The 22,990-nt window shown below is 44.4% G+C and overlaps 1 protein-coding gene across 2 annotated transcripts in view; it reads left to right on the forward strand.

Annotated features, from left to right (window-relative positions):
- The first annotated feature begins 22,515 nt into the window (after positions 1–22,515).
- The window catches only part of MBOAT2 (membrane bound O-acyltransferase domain containing 2), a 343,260-nt gene continuing 342,785 nt past the window's right edge, over positions 22,516–22,990 (forward strand). For both annotated transcript variants that reach the window (XM_030198898.1, XM_030198899.1), the window contains exon 1: positions 22,516–22,941. In XM_030198898.1, coding sequence (XP_030054758.1) covers positions 22,864–22,941 — 78 coding nt within the window. In that variant the 5' untranslated portion in view covers positions 22,516–22,863. The remainder of the gene's footprint in view (positions 22,942–22,990) is intronic.

Below are 22,990 nucleotides of genomic sequence, written 5' to 3' on the forward strand. Positions count from 1 at the left end.
GGTGTTTTGAGACGTTTTGTTGGCAGGGGTGGCGCTCTTGTGTGCTGGTGCGGGGCTGCAGCAGTGATCCGGGGAAGGCATGGCGGCGTCGGCAGCAGTGTCAGCGTTTGTGGGACATGGTTGTAAAGGCGGGGGTGGCGATGGTTGGCTGGGTCACTGAGAGCTTTGGCGGCAGGTTGGCAGCTGCTGGGAGAGAGGAGGGGCAGTCTGGAATGGAGGGTCCAATGTCCGGGGATAGCCGGCATTTCTGGAGGGGCCAGGGCTGCAGGTTTAGGCATCAGCTGTTTGTCGGCAGGGAGGTGGAGAGGAGGAAAGCCTGGGAGTGTTCTGGGGCTCTGATTGGCCCTTTGTCGGTGTCTGACGTCAGCATGATGACATCAGACGCTCGTTATGACGCAGGGCCCAGGAATTCACTGCTCTTAAAGGAACCGGCTCTTGTTAATGGATAGAGCCTGTTCTGAAGGCAAGAGAGGACCGGCGTGGGACCGGGGAGGCTGGGGAAAGTGCTCCGGTGCACTCTCCTAACGGTTTCTGTTTTTAACAAAGCGGCCAGTTTCGACGACAGCGATGCACGCGCTGAAGAACCGGGTGCAGAGATGAAGGCACGAGCCAGATGCCGGCTCGTGACGAAGCTGGGCAGGAGGCTCATGCCAGATAGAAAAAAGGAGATTTTCGGGCTTTAGACGCTAAAAGGTACTAATATTTATATTAATTTAAAAACTTGCTTGAATGTATATGATCACAAAATGTTTATATTAAGTTAAAAATGTTGTTTTAGGTTCTGAGGGCTTTAGAGTGTGGGAGGCTCGTGACTAAAGTGTAAGATGGCTATCAATAGTAACACCTAAGATTTTGAGGCTATCAGTAATAGGAAGAGAATAAACAGGAGTGTTTAGGGTTGTGGGTTTATAATTATTGTATGGGGATGAGAGGATAAGACAATGTGTTTTTTTTCGGTGTTTAGTTTCAGTTGAAATGAGTTAGTCCTTGAATCCATGATGTTCAGACAGCGCATGATTTCATTGGAGATTTCAGAAAGGTCATGTCTGAAAGGGATATAAATTGTGACATCGTCTGCGTAAATGAATGGGTGAAGGCTTTGACTGGATAAGAAGTTGGCCAAAGGGGACATCATTATATTGAAGAGTACTGGTGATAATGGGGAACCTTGAGGTACTCCGCAATGTGCATTCCACGGTGATAAAATGTTTGTTTTTGATTTAACTTCGTATGTTCTGGTGATTAAGAAACCCTTGATCCAATTAAGTATATTTCCTCCAATCCCGAGGTGATCAAGTAAACGCAAAAGTATATTGTGGTTTATCATGTCAAATGTGCTCGACATGTCGAATTGGAATGGGAAATGCTTAGGAAAATGCTACCCTAGAGGTTCTGGATTTGAGCTTTCTACCTAAGACCCTAAATTTGGCTTCCAGAACCTCTCTCCCACATTTTCCTATGTCATTGCTCTTCCCCAGCACTATCTAAAATCCTATCTAGGTGACGCGTGAAGTCCGCCACCTTCACACCAGCAGGCAAGTGACCAGACGATCCTCATATCCACCAGCCACCCAGCTATCTACATGCCACCTAATTGAATCACCAAACTACAACAGCTGCCTAACCCTTCCTTCCTGGGCAGTAGCTCCTGGAGACACATTCTCGGTGCAAAAGGATATTGCATCCCCTGGTGTGCTGGTCCTGGCTACAGGATTACTTCCAGCTGCATCAGGGTGATGCTGTCCTTTTAGAAGATCAGAAGACCTCCCTTCTCCAAGGCAGCACAAGGGCTGCAGACTGGAGTTGGGACTTCTCTACAATGTCCCTGTAGGCCTCCTCTATGTACCTCTCTGTCTCCTTCAGCTCCTCCAAGTTTGCTACTCTGGGTCTCAAGAGAACGGACTCGTTCTCTGAAAGCTAGAAGCTCTTTGCATCAAGTGCACACATATGACCTCTCACCAACTGGGAGATAATCACACATGTGACACTCAGTGCAAAAGACTGGATAGCACCCCTCTCACTGCTGGACTGCTGTCTGCATCTTAGTATTATAGAGTTGTTTAATTAAAACTTCTAAAGGAACTAGGGATATCAGATTAATAAAAAGAGCCTTAAGATTATATGGTGTAATTTGTAATTTATTTAGTATTTGCTTCTCAGAAACTAATTAAATATAATGAAAACTCTCCTCTTGTTGTCCTAATTAGAATAATTGACTGTAAATGAAGATATCAGATTACTATAAAGAGCCTTAAGATTATAGGGTGTAATTTGTAATTTATTTAGTGTTTGCTTCTCAGACACTAATTAAATATAATTAAAACTCTAATGAAAACTATCCTCTTGCTGTTCTAATTAGAATAATTGACTGTAAATGATGAGTTGCGCTAGGGGTGGGTGGGTGGGAATGAGGACTGAACTATGCCCTACCGTGGCTTCTAGAGACTATCTGTGTTAATGCTGTAGCAGACAAGTCAAGTTGTAAAACTATGAGGAAAAGGGTATGGAGACTAGCTAATAAAGTTTGCTTCTTTTTTTTCTTTTTCTTTTTTTTTTAAATACTATGTTTATCAATATTCATCAATTCCTCTTTTAAACCCAATCTTTAAGTTACCAAGCTCAGAGCAAATGTCACTTACCAGAGAAATGTCCTCTTCTCTCAGAACTTCTCAGAAAGAAAGTTAAGTGGAACCTTTCTTCTATATAATTTGGATTCTAAGGAGTTTGCTGCTTCAAACAAACCCTTTGAAGCTGGCCCAGTAATCAGACTGCCCTTAGTAACCTTTGCAAATATTCTACAATCTCCTTGTGGTGAATTAGCATCTGATCTGGAGAAGGGATAATAAGAATAAGTTCTCTGTTTTTATTTCCTTTTTGATAAGTCAGCAGACTGCCTGCTCTATTACCAACTGCACAATAAGATATTTTCTGCAGATATATCAGGACGGGCCCACTGGCTAAGTACTGATTTTACTTAAAACTGAGACTAACAAGCTCTTGCAGTTTTGGTGGATCCCATTTAGAAAACAAAAATTGCTCTACTTGACCTATTTCCCATTCCGTCATCATCATCATTATTGACAGGTTTTATACAACTTTTATGAACCAGTCCATTCAAAGTGGTTCACATTATAAATAAAAACAATTCCGCTATTTGGGTTTCTGCCAGGTACTTGTGACCTGGATTGGCCACTGTTGGAAGCAGGATGCTAGGATAGATGGACCACTGGTCTGACCCAGTATGGCTATTCTTATGTTATAAAAACTAAGGGGCCATTTTACTAAAAAGCATTAATATTTGCATTTAATGTGACAACATGGAAATTGACGACACAGTAGCAGCAAATCTAATGTGGCAATTAATGGAGGCTTTTATAGTATTTTGTTTTAGTTCAGTTTATGCATTAATGTTCCCTTTAGTGTGCAGTACTTGTTCATAGTGCTAAGTATAATGCATTAACTATATAACATTTCCTTGCCCATTCTCTGCCCATGCCATGCCATTCCAGACTACCCGTGGGAACCTGAGAGCATTTATGAATGTGCATTCATAAATGCTCTCAGGTTCCCACGGGTAGTCTGGAATCGTGAGCCCTTGGGCTGCTGACGAGGAGTGGCAGCAGCAGGCAAAACCCTCCAACCAGGACTGGACCAACAGGACTGGAATAGAAGCTATAGGCAGGCTAGGCAGGAATAAGCAGAACTGGAATGGACTTGGCTTGGCAGGGACCAGAATCAGGAAACACAAGCAGGACTCAGGAACTACTGTGACTGGAACAGGACTTCACCTGAGCTTGACCGCCGTTCCCTAGGGGTTGAGCCCCTAGGTGCGGGCAGCCGGCAGGACTTACTGGACCGAGTGGGGAGAAACAAACTAGACTAGACAGGATTCAAGATACAGGGTCTCAAACAGACAGGAATACAAGGTTCACAAACAAAAGGGAAAGGAAGCCAAAAGCAGACAGGGAAGGAGCAACCAGGGCTGGATTCAAGACAGGATTCAGGGGACTCAAACAGGCAAGAAACACAGACTAGGAACACTAACTAAGAAACAAGGCAAGACAAGGCAGAAGTGCTAACTGCACAAACACCAACCTGAACCTTTGGCGTTGCAAAGGCCAAGCAGAAAGTTTCCAGATGGTTAATAAAGCCCATCAGCAGCTGAGGCTCAGCTGCAGCAATCTCAAGGCAGCTAAGGGTGAGGCTAGCTGCCAAACATCAAGTCTGGAGGGCTAGAATATCTGGACTGGACCGGAAAGAAAGTCTGGAATGTATAGGGAGACAGCAAGACAGTCTATGGCAGCCACTGGCTCTGGCCACCAGAGGGCAAGGTGAGCACAGCCAAGGAAAACAGTCACAATCGTGACATATGCTGATGATGTTACCATATATATAACCTTCAAAAAGAACATTCAAGACATCTTACAAAAGGCAAAACTTGGCTTACGTTTGATGGAAACCTGGGCCTCAGAATCCAAACTAAAGCTAAATAAAGAAAAAAACTAAATTCATGGTCATTACCAACCTATTTGACCAAAATGACTACAACAGTTTCACAATTGACAACACTTCATTCCCCATTGACAATAAACTGAAAATTCTATGTATAATTATAGATAAACATTTAACTTTCGATACTCAAATTTCCTCAGTAATCACTAAATCTTTCAGGTCTCTTTCGAAACTAAAAAGGATCAGACACTATTTCTCATTAGAAACATTCAGACTATTGGTACAATCAACATTATCCCAATTCGATTATTGTAATGCCATATATGCTGGCTGTAAGGAGTACATGTTGAAAAATACTCCAAACAGCTCAAAACACTGCTGCAAGGTTCATATACAAAATCTCTGATTTTGAAAGTGCCTTCCCTTTATTAATCAAATTACACTGGCTTCTCATCAAAGCGAGAGTCACCTTCAAATTTTGTACCTTTATCTTTCAAATCCTAAATGGCACAGCTCCAGACTATATGGTACCATTAATAAACTTACCTCAAAGAAACACTAAATATGAGGCAAGACTATCTCAGACTACACCTCCCAATCTGCAAAAAAAGTGATCTACAAAACTGTCCACTCTGCAGGCTTCACGTACCTAGGAACCAAATGGTGGAACTCCTTACCACCCAAAATAAGAAATATACAGGAATATACTAGATTCCGCAAAATCCTCAAATCGTTTCTATTCAAACCCTCACAAAGAACAACCATATCTCAAACAACTAATTATTACTTGAATTGGTTATTACTCTATTTACCATTAACTTTCTCTTTGCTCCATGTACACTTTCTCATCCATAATAGATTGTCTAAATGTTAAACTTCCATAGCTATCCCAGGATGTTTATGATACTGTATTGTAAAATTGGATTCTTACAACAAATTACTTTCTTATGCATTATTCTTTGTTACGTATCCTATACTGTTTATTGAAAGCCACATTGAACTCAAAACTTGCTTGGGATAATGTGGGATATAAATGTCACAAATAAATAAATCTTGTAACAAAGCATTATTACATTTCCATGTAGGGTTCAATGATTCTTTCATCATATAGACATTCCAAGAGATAATCCAGTGTGACCTGAAAGAAGAATCTTATCTATCCTCTGCAAACTATACTACTGGGAGAGGAGTATTGGATATTAGGGGGAAAAATCTATTATCAAGAATGAGTGATAAGTGCGGGATTAAAAGTAAAATCTTGTCTATCAGGCTGCAGTATACTAGATTTCAATTCGCAGTTTCCAGATTTACCTCACTGATTTTATTAATGCTTATATCTGGCCATTTTACTATTGTTACAAAATTATACATTTTATGTTAAACTGTACTTACTGTACACTCTGCCTTGGGTGAAAGTCTTTATAAAGGCAGTTAATAAATCCCAATAAATAAATAAACATTAATTGTCAGACAACCATAACTGGGCTTTCCAATAAATAGCACAAACCATACTTTACTTTCACTTATTTAATGTCTAATGCACAGCCTGCAAGCCCGAAAGCTATCAAAGCAGTGTGTAACCCATCCCATACATATACAACATCCATCCTCAGCACATATTCTTAACATCCATATAACCTTGGGGAGCCAGTCAAGCACCTTGAAGCAAACTCTATCATCACAATCTCCAATATTGTCAGGCATTCCTTACCCATCTAGTTCATGCAAATACTTTCCAGTATCAGCAATCACCTATATTGTCCTTCCTAGTGATTCTTGCTGACACTGGCCTCACAGTCTATGTTTTCATATCTCCAAGTAAAAGTGCAGTGTCTGCTATCCAGTCTTATATCCAGTATCCAGCCTTGATTTAGTCAGATGAAAGTAAGGCAGAAGACTTATGATGAAGATGATTGCTTGAGGTTTTAATTTTTTAGTGTTATCATGTGGTGGCATTCCTGCTTATGTTTAACCCTTTTGGGTATGAATATCTTGGGCACTATCAACATAGAGCCCACTGGGTAACATTATAACTGTATTGTATTCAACCAATTGTAAATCTAAGTTTCGGAAAGATTTGATAATTGAAAGAAGTTGGTTGTTAGATTGCTCAAGTATTTCTCAAAACTATATTGTGCTGATTACTGGTAATAGGCCTCATGGCAGAACTGTTTCTTATCACTTTTCCATAAGAAATCACTTGAATTTCCATACTATAACAACTGTTCCAGAGTTTCAGGATATTTGACTATACCTATTCCCTGTTTCTACGTGAATGCTAAATGACTTAATAGTGTTTTCTGATTTAGGGCCCTGTTTACTAAGGTTCGTTAGTGTTTTTAACGTGCCTACAATTAGTGCATGCGCTGTGTAGGCATCTATAGGGATATTGTAGGTGCATACACAGTTAATGTGCGTACATGGTTAATGTGCATTAAAAATGCTAACACGCCTATGATGCGGCTTAGTAAAGAAGGCCCTTAGTGTTTGCTTTTTTTTACTGAAATCTGGCTTATTAATTTTGACAGTCATGTCCTTTAGGTTATAGCAGTTTACATTTTCCTAGATTAGATCAATGAGGTGGGGGCTTAGCTATCCTATATAATAATTCTCACCTCCAACAGGATGTGCCTGGGACCATGCCTGCCGGAAGTGGTCTGCTAGGCAGGCACGCACTGACCTCAGTGACATCAGTGACAGACGATTTGGAAAAGCAAAACAATCTGAGTGCTGGCCATTAGGACACAGGGTTGATAGGAGAGTTTTAAAAGTCTGAAGGAACCGAAAGTGTTAAATGGGGGGAGGGGGGGAGTTCCGAACGACTGAAAGACATGAACATTTGGGAAAGGAAAACAATCTGAGTGCTGGCCATTAGGACACAGGGTAGATAGGAGAGTTTTAAAAGACTGAAGGAAACGAAAGTGTTAAACTGGAGAAGGGGGGGGGGGGGGGAGTTGTGAATGACTGAAAGACATGCAAATTTGGGACAGGAAAACAATCTCAATGCTAGCCATTAGCACACAGGGTACATAGGAGAGTTTTAAAAGACTGAAGGAACCAAAAGTGTTTGGGGGGGGGGGGGGCAAGTTCTGAATGAATGAAAGAAATGAAAATTTACGAGAGGAACACAATCTGAATGCCGGGCATTTGTACACAGGGTAGATAGGACACTTAAAAAAAAATGAAGGACGTGAAAGTATTACATCTTGGGGGAGGGGTGAGGAGGAAAGCGGTGGGGTATCCGGATACTGGGCGTTAGGGCCACGGGGGTACATAGACTTTTGAAAGCCTTAAGGAACCCAAAGTGTGGGAAGGAGGAGGAAAAGGAGGGGAGGGAACGGGGTGAGGGGCATTAGGAACAGGGGAGGAGGCCCTGTCACACACTCTCCTTCTCACACACACACTGTCACACAGACAGTCTCACTCTGTCACACACCCGCACATTCACTCTGACTCTCTCTCTCAAACATACACACTCCCAGGAAAACCTTGCTAGCGCCCGTTGAATTCGTTCCAGAAATGGGCCTTTTTTACTAGTTATTTATAAAAGAGTTTTTTCATCTCATTTTAGTTGATTTAGCTGTATTTCCTGGGTTGGAATGTATGATTTGTAGACTGCAGGATAGATTAGCCTCTTTTTCTAAAGATGTTGGATTATGCTGTTTTATTGCCCTCCAGGCCCATGGTCTTCAGTTCAAAAGATATTACAAGAAACCTTTTCTAATTGTGTATGCCAATATCCTAGATCTTTTATAGTAGGTGATTAAAATCTTCCATTGGAATCTAATTCTGATGTCAAAACTGATCTTTTTTTAATTTTTTTATTTATTTATTTATCAAGTTTAATTTTTTACAAACAAATATCCATTTGTAAGGAAATACAGAGAAATTATTTGAAGAAAAAATAAACAGAGAATTTTGGCTGAAATAAAAATTTGTTTTAACTCTTCCTCAGATCACCATATTACTGGGGGGAAGTAGTCTGGAAATACAATTAAGGAGATTATAACTTAAAAGAAACTTTAATTAAAGTTCAAATTGGCATAGTCTTGATCTTTATCCCTATATCTTATTGCTGATCGTGTTTTCATCATTCAGCTAGATGGTTTTTTAGAGTCCAGAAATGTCCTTAAGTAGTTTGGCTCAAAAAAAGCATATTTTATTCCTGACATACGAATCAAACATTTACAAGAATAAGCCAATGTAAACGTTGCACCTAATCCCTTAACTTCTTCTCTCAAAGATAAGGCGGTTAGCTTAGCAGAGTTTAAAAAGGGGTTAGACAGTTTCCTAAAGGATAAGTCCATAAACCACTACTAAATGGACTTGGGAAAAATCCACAATTCCAGGAATAATAGAATGTTTGTACGTTTGGGAAGCTTGCCAGGTGCCCTTGGCCTGGATTGGCCGCTGTCGTGGACAAGATGCTGGGCTCGATGGACCCTTGGTCTTTCCCAGTGTGGCATTACTTATGTACTTAAGAACTGTTTTCTTCTTTGTTGCGTTGTCTTTGTAACATCCGGGTACATCCAAACTTTCTGACCACAGAGTAATACCAAAGAATATTTAAAATACAGTTTCATTAACATGTTTACATCCTGTTCAAAAACCAAAGTCATTATCAGGGTTCCTCTAGATGTTATTTCAGCCATAGAGTCTTCCAAAATAGCAGTTAGATTTTGTATGTCAATATCAGGAACTAAATTCACAAATTCTGAAGCTTCTCGATTTTTTTGTATATTAGGTAAGTAGTAAACTTTACTACATGGGGGAATATCTGTTGGAGATATTTTCAGAATTTCTTGAAGATGTTTCTTGAGGAAATCTCGTGGAGTCAAGGCTGGTGAAATGGGAAAATTCAATAGTATAAGTGAGTCGTCGATTATAATTTTCTAATTGCTCTACTTTACGGGCTGTAAGTTCTTTATCTTTGACCAAAACGTCAACAATTATTTTCACTGAATTAACATCTTCTTTTAGTTGAAATATTTGATTAGTATGTTCTTTTTTAACATTATCCAAAGATTCTGACATTACTGTCAGTTTACTCACAATTGTAGTCATTTGTTTAGTTGAATTTGCCACCTCAAAAGTCAATCTCTGGAACGCTTGCCATATAGCTTCCATTGTCACCTCCTTGAGCGTTACTTGCTCCAAGATGTTCTCCTCTGCCTGACCAGGAGAGATACCGCCAAGCAGGCTCAAAGTTCCAGACTCTTCGGTCTGAGTGTGGTCCGCTATCTCCACTCTGGTAGCAGCAGGACAAGGAGGCGGATTCAGTGCTGGCGGCGAAAGAGTAGTAACCAGCCCCAGAGTTGGCGTCGCTCCTCTGACGTCACTCAACGCGGGGCTCGCTGATCCATATTTGGGAGGTAAGCTTCTCACAAACCGAACCAATGTTTGCTGGGTTGGGGACGACATTTGGGCTAACGGCGGTTGCCCCTTTGTCGTTCCTTTTCTTTTGGTATGTGGCATATTGATTAGAAAAGGAAAAAACTAAGCGAAGAGTCACCCGCAAGCAGAGAGATCGATGCGAGACCAGCTAGGACGCCATCTTGCCACTTCCCTCCAAAAAAACTGATCATTTTAAAACATTCCTGCCTTCTTGTCATTTAACTTTGTTATTTTCTGGTCCCACTCAAGACGTAGGTCATTTGTTAGACCTCATTGCTGCCTGTCCCTCTTCACATTTCTTTTTCCGAGTGGTCAGCCATACCTTGGTCTGACTATTCTCAACTTCTTTTTAATTTATGTCTTAGTATTGGTCAAATTTCTCCCTTCCTGTCTCCTGTCTCTCTCCCTCCTTACTACTACTACTTATCACTTCTATAGTGCTACAAGGCATACGCAGCGCTGTACATCATACATAAAAAGACAGTCCCTGCTCAAAGAGCTCACAATCTAAGTAGGACAGACAAAAAGACAGATAGACAGACAGAACAACTAAGAGGTAAGGGAATTAAAGAGGAAGGGATAAAAGGGTACAGGGTAAGTGAGTAGTGGTTAGGAGTCAAAAGCAGCATTAAAGAGGTGGGCTTTTAGCCTGGATTTGAAAACAGCCAAGGACTGAGCTAGACGTACAAGGTCGGGAAGTCTATTCCAGGCATGAGGTTCTGCGAGATAAAAGGAACAGAGTCTGGAATTAGCAGTAGAGGAGAAGGGGACAGACAAGAGAGATTTATCCACAGAACAGAGTACCCAAGGGGGGGGGCATAGGGAGAGACAAGAGTGGAGAGGTACTTGGGAGTGGTAGAGTGAATGCATTTATAGGTCAGTAAGAGAAGTTTGAATTGAATGTGGAAACGGATAGGGAGCCAGTGAAGTGACTTGAGGAGAGGGCTAATGTGAGCATAGCGACTCTGATGGAAAATGAGTTGCGCAGCAGAGTTTTCGATTGATTGAAGAGGAGAGAGATGGCTGGAAAGATGAGAAGCTCGGTTTTGGCCATGTTAAGTTTCAGATGACGTTGAGACATCCAGGCAGCAATATCAGATAGGCAGGCTGATACAATGGTCTGGATGTTGGTTGAGATTACGGGGGTAGAGAGGTAGTCATCAGTGTAAAGATGGTATTGAAAGCCATGGGATGATATCAGAGAACCAAGGGAAGAAGTGTAGATGGAGAACAGGAGAGGACCGAGAACAGAATCCTGGGGGACACCGATTGGTAGTGGGATAGAAGTGGAAGAGGATCCACCAGAGTGTACACTAAAGGCACCAACACTTCCCCATTTTTTTTATTTACAAAACTTATATACCACAATATCTAACAAACTACAAAGTACAAACTAACATACACATTTTCATAAAAACACATAACACAATAATCATCATAAAGAAAACACTGCCTCCTGTTTAGTTCTTCTAATTTAAAAACAGCCAGATACTGTTACTACCATCCCATGCCACATTTTATTTTTATTTCCATTTTGCTCACACCTTTTTCAGTAGTAGCTCAAGGTGAGTTACATTCAGGTACACTGGATATTTCTCTGTCCCAGAAGGGCTCACAATCTTGGTTTGTACCTGAGGCAATGGAGGGTTAAGTGACTTCCCCAAGATCACAAGGAGCAGCAGTGGGATTTGAACTGGCCACCTCTGGATGAATATAAAAAAAAAATACCCCCCCCCCCCCATCCCCATAAGGCAGCACTTTTTTTTCTGGGGCCATCCACAGGTAGCACTTTATACTATCCCCTACCCCTACTGGCAGTACTTGACAGCACTTACCCCCAGGGGTTGCTCAAGGCAGTCTGCTTACTGATGTGAGGGATAAGGTGGCACCCCCCTCCCAAAGCTCCCAAAAGAGAAGGCCCTCTGAAAACTCTGGTTAGGAAGGAAAGTGAGGAGGTTCCCTTACTCTGAACACTGGTCAGGCAGTTGACCCAAGGAAAAATAAATAATGCAATTTATATGTCCAAGCTTTACTTTAAAAAAAAGTGAACTTTATCAGCAAAAATTGTTTGAGATAAATTATGTTGCCTGGAACTTTACTATAAAAAATACAGACCCCTGGCTCTGCATTGACATGGTGTTAAAAGCAAACATACATTCTGCATCCACAGAAGTCTTTCTCACATGCAATGTGTGCAGAGAGAACTAGGGTATGTTCTTGTAGAATTCACCATACAAAAAAAAAAAAAGAAAAGAAAATCTGATTCTAGTTTCTTCTCAGTAGCAGCAACATAACTTCACTCCAGCAGCAGACCTATTATGAATGAATTCAAAACCCTACAAAAGTCAAATCTACTATACCATATCAGCATCGACAAGGACCCTCCTAGGAAAAGGAAGCATCATAAATATCAGAGTGATCCCACAGTGAACAAGCTGGAATACTATATCAGAATAACTGACCCCAGTCACACATGCAGAACACAAATAGACTCTCTCCAAATACAGAATGTGACTGTTGCATTCCTCACCTGCGACTCTGCTGGAGGGGGCGCGGGGCAGGAGAATCGGACGGACGCCCCAGAGGCATGCTGTCGGCCGTTTGGGCGGCTCCGGTGCTCCGTTTTGCTGCAGTTGCAGCTGGGGGTTGCCGGCCATGTTGGCAGTGCCGGCGTCCCCGAAGAAAGGAGTCTGTTCCGGGCGCGGGGCCCAAGAAGATGGAGACGCTCTTCTCGATGCCCGGATTGGCCACCCATGGTTGACGCCGCCTCTCTCTTCTGGCCGGCCAATCCAGGGCTGTTTGGCCCGTCGACGATGTGCTCCGCCTCCTACCAGCTGTTCCCTGCCCTCCTGATGGGGAGGGCTATTTAGGAGCAGCACTTTGTGACACTCGCTGCTTCGGCTTCTACTGTTGTAGACTCCTGGGCATGTGTTTCTCTCATTCTGGATCTGCCTTTGAACCCTTGCCTGGACCTGGACTGAGTTTTGCTTGCCGCCTGCCTTTGAACCCTTGTCTGGACCTGGACTGAGTTTTGCTTGCCGCCTGCCTTTGAACCCTTGCCTGGACCTGGACTGAATTTTGTTTGCCGCCTGCCTTTGAACCTTTGCTTGGACCTGGACTGAGTTTTGTTTGCCGCTTGCCTTTGAACCTTTGCCTGGACCTGGACTGAGTTTTGCTTGCCGCCTGCCTTTGAACCTTTGCCTGGACCTGGACAGAGTTCTGCTCACTACTTGTCCCTGTGATCTGGTCTGGATCTGACCGTTGGTGAGCCTGGTTCCTATCCTGAGTTCGGAACGGACCTCCACCGAAGTTCTCTGCCCTGCTTCCTCAGGTAAGACCAGGATTGTTCAGCCGCCGAACGCTGTTTGGCACAGGGGCTCACATCTTGTTGTTACTGGGTGTGACAGAAAGTCGAAGCCATGAGCTCGCCGGATAAGCCTGATCTGTCTGACCTGGCTCAGGCCCTTCAACAACAGCAGGTCCAGCTTAATAGACTATCGGGAGTCCTCCAGAATGTGTGTTCGCAGATGTCATCTCTCCAGACCCAGCAATCCTCCCCCGCTGGACCTAGCAGATCCACTCCGTCTCTTCCTATTTTTCGTGTACCAGAGCCTCCCTGATTCGACGGCGCCCCCTCTGCCTGTCGGGGCTTCCTGAACCAATGTCAAATGTTTTTTGACATGCAACCTGCTTCATTTCCTACTGATAATCTGAAGATAACCTACATCATCTCTTTACTCTCCGGACCAGCCCTGGCATGGGCTTCACCTCTATGGGAGCAACAGGATCCACTCCTCTCAGACCTGGGAGAGTTTTTATGTCGTTTTTGGATGGTATTTGATGTTCCAGGGCGGCCCTCTTCTGCGGCAAGTGAACTATTACGCATTCAACAGGGGAACTGCTCTGTAGGAATGTATGCTATTCAGTTCCATACGTTAGTTGCCGAACTCAGGTGGAATCAGGAGGTGCTCACGGCTATTTTCTGGCAAGGATTGAGTGGGCGCATCAAGGATGAGCTAGCGGGTAGAGAGGTTCCTACCACTTTGGATGCTCTCATCGCTCTTTGTGTGCGGATTGATGTTCGGTTCCAGGAGCGGGCACGAGAACAGTCTACCTCCTGTCCTCCCCGGAGAATATCTCCCCAGAGGAAACAACCCATTCCCCCGCAAGGTGCAGCAGGTCCAGCTGCGGAAGGGTCGGAGGAACCAATGGTGATTGGCCGTCACCGCCTCACAGCGAAGCAACAGACTTTGTCTTTATTGTGGGAAACCCGGACATTTTGTGAGGGAATGTCCCAATAAACCGGGAAATGCTTAGACCCGAGCCTTGTGGAGGGGGTGGTTCCGGGTCAATCGGGTTCCCTTCCGGATAATTTAATGACAGTGCCAATAATTTTACTTTGGCACGGATTCAGGGTGGACACGTTAGCCTTGCTGGATTCTGGAGCGGGGGGGTAATTTTATTGATGCCATGTTGCTTAAAGATCTTGGGGAGCCTTCTGTTCCCTGTAAGCCAGCTCTGCAGGTGACATCTATCCATGGCTCAGCTCTCCCTCAGCCTATTACCCATCTCACCCCACCACTGCAGATGCAAGTGGGTCTCCTGCATCATGAGGAGATCCAATTTCTCATCTTGCCTCATGCCATTCACCCTGTCATTTTAGGTTTACCCTGGCTATGTCTTCACGTACCCAGCATTGATTGGCCTGCTGGGGAGATCAGTCGATGGGGTACTTGATGTTTCGAAGTTTGCCTGACTCCAGTGGAACCTCCTCCTAGGAGCATTTCAGCTTTGCACGGAACCCTTCATCCCTGTGAGGCCTGTCTTCTGGAGGAATAAGGCGATTTTTTTGATGTCTTTGATGCCTGGGAGGCAGATTCCCTCCCCCCCCATCGCCCTTTTGACTGTCCTATTGACTTACTTCCGGGCAAGATGCCTCCCAGAGGACGATTATATGCCCTGTCCCGAGAAGAATCTGCTGCTATGCGGGATTACATTCGTGAGAATCTCAAGAAAGGATTTATTCAACCTTCCTCTTCGCTGGCTGGAGCCGGATTCTTTTTTGTGTCGAAGAAGGATGGCTCTTTACGACCATGCATCGACTATAGAGGATTGAATAACATCACGATTAAGAACCGCTATCCTCTTCCTCTTATCCCTGAATTATTTGATCATCTTCAAGGAGCGGTTATTTTCACTAAATTGGATCTTCAGGGCGCTTATAACTTGATTCGTATTCGCCTGGGGGATGAGTGGAAGACGGCTTTTAATACTCGTGAGGGCCACTTTGAGTACCGGGTCATGCCGTTTGGCCTTTGTAATGCTCCTGCAGTTTTCCAAAGCTTCATTAATTTCATTTTTCAAGATCTGTCATTGTCTACCTGGATGGCATTCTGTTTTTTTCAGCCTCCCCTCAGGAGCACCCCGGGCATGTGCGCATGGTACTGCAGCACCTCCAAGATCACCGGCTGTTTGCCAAACTAGAGAAATGTGCCTTTCACCAGTCTTCTATTCCCTTTCTGGGACATATTATCTCTGCTGTTGGCCTGCAGATGGATCCCGCTAAGCTTCAGGCTATTCAGGATTGGCCTATTCCACAAGGACTCCGGGCTTTGCAGAGGTTCCTCGGTTTCGCCAATTACTATAGACAGTTTATTCCACATTACTCCTTAATCACTGCTCCTCTGACCGCTCTGACCAGGAAGGGTGCTGATGTCCGGCATTGGTCTCCTGCTGCTCAGGAGGCCTTCTCTACTTTAAAGACTGCTTTTTTTGTCTGCACCCATACTCCGTGGTCCGAATGTGGCGAAACCTTTTATTGTTGAAGTGGATGCGTCTGCTCTTGGAGCTGGAGCTGTATTGTCTCAGACTGCTCCTTCTGGGAAAAGGCATCCTTGTTTTTTTTTCTCTAAAACATTTTCTCCTGCGGAGTGGAATTATACTATTGGGGATAGAGAATTACTGGAACTGAAACTCGCCTTTCAAGAATGGAGATATCTTCTAGAGGGGGCTGCACATCTGGTTACAGTCATCACTGACCACAAGAACCTACTCTATTTGCAGGATGCAAACAAAAAACTAAATCCACGGCAGGCTCGATGGTCACTTTTTTTTGCCCGCATTAACTTTCATTTGGTTTTCCGACCTACAGAGAAGAATGTACAGGCGGATGCGCTCTCTCGAGCTTTCAATGTGCCCGAAGAACCTGATGAGGTCTGTCCTATGCTCAATCCTGCTTGTGTTCCTTCTATGGTGGTGGCTTCTGCTTCCCTTAAGGCCTCTGTTCCTGCTCGATCCCACCACAAGGCTCTTCAGTGGGGTCATTCCTCTGTTTTTGCTGGACACTTTGGCTTCCGGAAGACTTATCATCTTATCTCCCGTTACATTTGGTGGCCTCGGATGGCTCAGGATATTCTGCAGTTCGTCTCCACTTGTCCTGCCTGTGCTCGTACCAAGTCTCCTTCCTGTAAGCAATGGGGTCATCTTCAACCTTTGCCTGTGCCCCAGCACCCTTGGCAGGAGGTTTCTATGGTCTTTATTATGGATCTTTCTCCCTCCAAGGGCAACACCATCATCTGGGTGGTGGTGGATCATTTTTCCCGCATGGCACATTTTGTTCCTATGCGGGCCCTACCGTCTGCTGCTGTTCTGGCCTCCCATTTTGTTCAGCATGTGTTTCGCTTACATGGGTTCCCTCAACGCATCCTTAGTGACCGAGGCTCAAAGTTCACTTCCAGATTTTGGAGATCGTTGTGCTCAGCGTTTGGAGTCTCCACACTTTTTTCTTCGGCCTACCATCCCCAGACTAATGGCATGGCAGAATGGACTAACCAGACCCTTAAGACCTTTCTTCGGGGTTTTACTAATGCCCATCAGGATAATTGGGCGGATCTCCTGCCGTGGGCCGAGTTTGCCTACAACAACAGTTTTCATTCTGCTTCCCAGACTTTGCCCTTTTTTACTGTTTTTGGGCATCATCCGGTCCTTCCTCCACCAATTCCTTTGGATCACGCTCCTTCACTGATTCATCTGACTCTCACCACTATTCAGGACACATGGAGGATGGTTCAGTGTCATTTGCGGCAGGCTGTTGCACGGTATAAAAGGGTTGCTAATCGACATCACCGGCCCGCTCCTGTTTTCTATCCTGGACAAAGGGTTTGGCTCAGCACCAAGTACCTGAGACTTCGCCTTCCCTCCCTGAAGTTTGCTCCTCAGTTTATTGGTCCATTTGCGGTTCAAGCCAGAGTGGGGACGGTGGTCTATCGCCTTCACTTACCTGGTAATCTTCGCATACACAATGCCTTCCACGTCTCTCTGCTCAAACCTTTCCTGGCCTCCCGGTGGCATCCTGAACCGAAGAAGGTTACTGTTCCTGACTCTGAGCCTGACCCTGAATTTGAGGTGCAAGAGATTCTAGTCAGTTCCTTCTTCCATTTTCTGAAGGATTTTCTTTTAGCTCTAATAGCTTCCTTCACCTCACTTTTTAACCACGCCGGCTGTCGTTTGGTCATCCGACCTCCTTTTTTAATACGCGGAATATATTTGGCCTGGGCTTCCAGGATGGTGTTTTTGAACAGCATCCACGCCTGATGTAAATTTTTGACCCTGGCAGGCGCTCCTCTAATTTTTTTTTCACAGTTCTTCTCATTATATCATAGTCTCCTTTATTAAAGTTAAACGCTAACGTATTTGATTTCCTATGTATACTTACTTCAAAGCTAATATTAAATCTAATCATATTATGATCACTGTTTTCAAGCGGCCCCAGCACCATTACCTCCCGCACCAGATCATGCGTTCCACCAAGGACTAGGTCTAGAATTTTTCCTTCTCTCGTCGGCTCCTGTACCAGCTGCTCCATAAAGCAGTCCTTGATTTCATCAATGAATTTTACCTTCCTAGCTTGCCCCGATGTTACATTTACCCAGTCAATATCGGGGTAATTGAAATCACCCATTATTATTGTGTTGCCCAGTTTGTTTGCGTCCATAATTTCCTTTAACATTTCTGCATCCGTCTGTTCATCCTGGCCAGACAGAAGGTAGTACACTCCTATCACTATCCTTTTCCCCTTCACACATGGAATTTCAATCCGTAGTGATTCCAAGAAGTGTTTTGTTTCCTGCAGAATTTTCATTCTATTTGATTCAAGGCTCTCATTAATATACAATGCTACCCCTCCACCAATTCGACCACTTTATCACTACGATATAATTTGTACCCCGGTATGACAGTTTCCCACTGGTTATCCTCCTTCCACCAGGTCTCAGAGATGCCTATTATATCTAATATCTTTGCACTAACCTCAACGTCATACACACTGGGGCTCATTTTCAAAGAACTTAGACTTGCAAAATTCCATAAGTTACTTTTGGGCTCATTTTCGAAAGAGAAGGACGCCCATCTTTCAACATAAATCGGAAGATGGACGTCCTTATCCCAGGGACGTCCAAATCGGTATAATCGAAACCCGATTTTGGACGTCTCCAACTGCAGTCCATTGCAAGGACGGCCAAAGTTCAAGGGGGTGTGTCGGAGGCATAGCGAAGGCGGGACTTCGGCGTGCCTAACACTTGGACGTCCTTGACCCATAATCGAAAAAAACAAGGTCGTCCCTGACGAACACTTGGACGTTTTCACGCGGACGTGTTTTTATTACGAATAAGGTATAAAAATGTGCCCGAAATGACCAGATGACCACTGGAGGGAATTGGGGATGACCTCCCATTACTCTTCCAGTGGTCACTAACCCCCTCCCACCCTCAAAAACATCTTTAAAAATATGTCATGCCAGCCTCAGATGTCACACTCAGGTCCATGACAGTGCATGCAGTTTTAATGGGTGCAGTGCACTTCAGACAGGCAGACCCAGCCCCATCCCCCCTACCTGTTACGTTTGTGGAGGAAACAGCGAGCCCTCCAAAACCCACCAGAAACCCACTATACCCACATGTAGGCGCCCCCTTCACCTGTAAGGGCTATGGCAGTGGTGTACAGTTGGGGGTAGTGGTTTTTTTTGGGGGGGAGGGGCTCAGCACACAAGGTAAGAGAGCTAAGTACCTGGGAGCAATTTATGAAGTTCACTGCAGTGCCCCCTAAGGTGCTCGGTTGGTGTCCTGGCATGTCAGGGGGACTAGTGCACTACATAATGCTGGCTCCTCCTATGACCAAATGGCTTGCATTTGGTTGTTGTTGACATGGACGTCTTTGGTTTTGAATATCGCCGAAAGTCAGAAGCGTCCATGTCTAGGGACGTCCAAATCTAGGGATGGCCAAATTTAAGGATTTGGACGTCTCTGACGGTATTTTTGAAACGAAAGATGGACGTCCATCTTGTTTTGAAAATACGGATTTCCCCACCCCTGGATTTTGTCGTTTTGCAAGGACGTCCAAATCACAACTTGGATGTCCCTTTCGAAAATGCCCCACCACGTAACTTTGTAAGTCTAAGTGCTTTGAAAATACACATCCTTCTCTCCTACACACATACACTAACCCAAGGAAGGGCAACCTTGGTCCTTGAGGGCCACAACCCAGTCAAGTTTTCAGGATTTCCCCAATGAATATGCATGAGATCTATTTGTATGAATTGCCTTCATTGTTTGCAAACGATCTCATGCATACTCGTTGGGGAAATTCTGAAAATCTGACTGGGTTGTAGCCCTTGAGGACTAAGGTTGCCCACCCCTGCACTAACCATTCTCTGACATCCCAAGTATTTTAAAAAGACGTGTCAAACATCACAGCTATAAGCGCAGAAACTCAATATCTCTTCTTGTACAGAGCATTTCAGAAATCCCTCCCCAGATTTTCCAGCCTAAGACTCCATCTCTGTCCCTTGTGTTGGGGAGGGTAGAAGAACAAAATTCGCCCTGTATCTCCATTGTGAGTTTGTGTCAAGCAGAGGTTCTTAACCCAGTCCTCAGGGCACATCCAGCCAGTCAAGTTTTCAGGATACGCACTATGAATATACATGAGATAAATCTGCATAAAAAGAAGGCAGTGCATGAAAATTATCTCATGTATATTCATAGTGGGAGTCCTGAAAACCAGATTGGCTAGATGTGTGCTGAGGACTGGGTTGAGAATCCTTGGTGTAGAGGGATGCCTGTTAAAAAAAACCAAAACTAGCGAGGTAATTAAATTTGCTGATGACACAAAGTTATTCAAAGTCGTTAACTTGCGACAGGTTTGTGAAAAATTACAGAAGGACCTTAAGAGACTGGGAGACTGGGCGGCTAAATGGCAGATTGTGATAAAGTCACCTCCAGGATAGTTGGGTTAAGGCAGTTTCAGTCTGAAATACAAGTCCCAGAAGGCATTGCAGGCAAGGAGCCAGAGGGTGAGATGAAGAACCCGAACTGGAGTCCTAGCTGCAATCTGGGAAGACATGGGTGTAAGCTGGCAGGTTGTGTAGAGTGGCTGCCACTAGGCGGAAAGAGAGTTAGGAAACCCTGTGTGCAGGAGCTCATCATTGGTCTCATTAGTCTAATGCTTAACTCAGCTGGTTTGGGTGTGAGGAAGCTAATGGAAGGAGAATGATTGGTGGTGGTAGCTGAAGCCAGGGATTGATTAGGCAGGTGGGAAGGAGTCCCAGCAGTTGCAGGCTGAAAACCCTTGGGCAGAGAGGTCCCTAAAGTATTTGCAGGCTGAAATTCCTTGGGTGAGAGGAAGTCCCAAAAGTATTGAATTCACTGTGAAGCTGATGCAGGGGAAAACCCTTGGGTAGAAGGAGTCCCTAAAATATTGAACTCTCCTGAAGGTAAAGAGGATAGAAGGTAGAAAATGCTGCTTGGTGACTGAACTGTGATGAGGAACTGAAAGAACTGTTTGTCTTGGGAATTGAATTACTGTTTATTGTGCACTGGATAAAGAGCCCAGACTGAAGCCTATAAGCCTGTATTGAATCCTGGTATGTACTATGCTGCTGTTGGAACTGTGTACTAGAAACCTGCATGGAATAAAAGTCCTTAAGATTGAAGTTACTGGTGGATATCTTTCTTCATTGTACCGGGAGCCTGTGGCTGGAGGAGATTGTTCTATCCTTGGCTGCACAAGAGAGGTACCTGGTTACAAGATGATGTTTAATGTGAGCAAGTGCAAGGTGATGCATGTGGGAAAAAAGAACCCGAATTATAGCTACGTCATGCAAGGTTTGACGTTAGGATTTACGGACCAAGAAAGGGATCTGGGTGTCGTCGTCGATAATACACTGAAACCTTCTGCTCAGTGTGCTGCTGCGGCTCGGAAAGCGAATAGAATGCTGGGTATTATTAGGAAAGGTATGGAAAACAGGTGTGAGGATGTTATAATGCCATTATATCGCTCCATGGTGCGACCGCACCTTGAGTATTGTGTTCAATTTTGGTCACCGAATCTCAAGAAAGATATAGTGGAATTGGAAAGGTGCAGCGAAGGGCGACTAAAATGATAGCGGGGATGGGAAGACTTCCCTATGAAGAAAGACTAAGGAAGCTAGGGCTTTTCAGCTTGGAGAAGAGAAGGCTGAGGGGAGACATGATAGAGGTATATAAAATGAGTGGAGTGGAACAGGTGGATGTGAAGCGTCTGTTCACGCTTTCCAAAAATACTAGGACTAGGGGGCATGCGATGAAACTACAGTGTAGTAAATTTAAAACAAATCGGAGAAAATGTTTCTTCACCCAACGCATAATTGAACTCTGGAATTCGTTGCCGGAGAACGTGGTGAATGCGGTTAGCTTGGCAGAGTTTAAAAGGGGGTTAGACGGTTTCCTAAAAGACAAGTCCATAAACCGCTACTAAATGGACTTTGGAAAAATCCACAATTCTGTGAATAACATGTATAGAATGTTTGTACGTTTGGGAAGCTTGCCAGGTACCCTTGGCCTGGATTGGCCGCTGTCGTGGACAGGATGCTGGGCTCGATGGACCCTTGGTCTTTTCCCAGTGTGGCATTACTTATGTACTTATGTACTTACTTATTCAGCAGAGCTGACCATACCCAATTCCAAGAGGGAGACTTTTTGGCCAGACCTGGTTTTCAAATTTAAATCCATTGCAGTGTGGTATTTGTAGTCCCTACTTCTACTTATGAAAACAGTTCTTCTGGTCCCATAATGCAGCTGGACTGGTTTGTCAGAAACCAAGGTTTGTGCTGCAGTCTGTTTCTTTAAAACTGGGTAACTTGGCCACTCTGCCTACAGCTGCAGAGCAGCCAAGTTACCCAGTTCTAGAAGAGAGACTTGTTACCCAGACCTGGTTTTCAACTTACAACCTGAAGCTTTGTGGGATTTGTAGTCCCCGATTCTCTACCATTGAAATCTGTGTTGCAGGTCCCATAATGCTTCAGGTCAAGGGTTGTCAGAAATCCATGACTGACTTCAAATCTCCCTTTTGGAACTGGGTACCTTGGCAGCTTTGTTGGTGCCCGACAGTATTTGGATGCTGTGCATTCTCATTTCTATTTTGCAGGTCATGTTGCTGCTTATAAAAAAGGCTGCATTAAAAAAAAAAAGGCTAAAATGTTTTTTGCGACGCCCCCTTGAGTTGCTTGTCCCTTCTGGGCTGCCATAACAGGTGCCCCTCCTTGCTTTGCTTCGGGTTGGAGGGAGCTCCAGTAGAGAGTTGGGCGCGGGGGAGGGCGGTGGAAGAGGCTGAGAGGGAAGGAAGATGCGGGCTGCGGGGCATTGTGTGTTTCACTGAGCCGCCTTTTTTCATGATTTCTATTAAACTATAAAGGCGGCGTTTCGTGATGTAACACAGCAAGACGTTGGGATTGCCTTTTGAGAAAAAAAAAATCCTTGTTTTGCTGCTTTTGAAATTGCATATTTTTTTTTTTTTTGGGGGGGTTCTCATTGGCTGCAAGGAAATTTTGGGGGAGAACAAAATAGAAAAAAAAAGTACTTGCCGGTTAGTTTGGGAAGCCCGGGGAGGGTGGGAGGCTGAGGTGGACTGTGCGCGTCGCTTGGCGGCGACGTGAAGATTCACCGGTGTTGTCTGCTCGCGCTCCCCGGGGGCGAGCCTGCCATTGCCATGGCTACGACGACCACCACCACCGGCTCCACGGTCCTGGAACCTCTCAGCACTGCCTTCCAGCTGCCCATAGACCAGGTAATGTGGCTCCTGCGGGCGGGAGCGGCCACTGCTTCTCAGGAAGGGT

The sequence above is a fragment of the Microcaecilia unicolor genome, chromosome 3 (genome assembly GCF_901765095.1).
Source record: "Microcaecilia unicolor chromosome 3, aMicUni1.1, whole genome shotgun sequence".
Classification (NCBI taxonomy): Eukaryota; Metazoa; Chordata; class Amphibia; order Gymnophiona; family Siphonopidae; genus Microcaecilia; species Microcaecilia unicolor.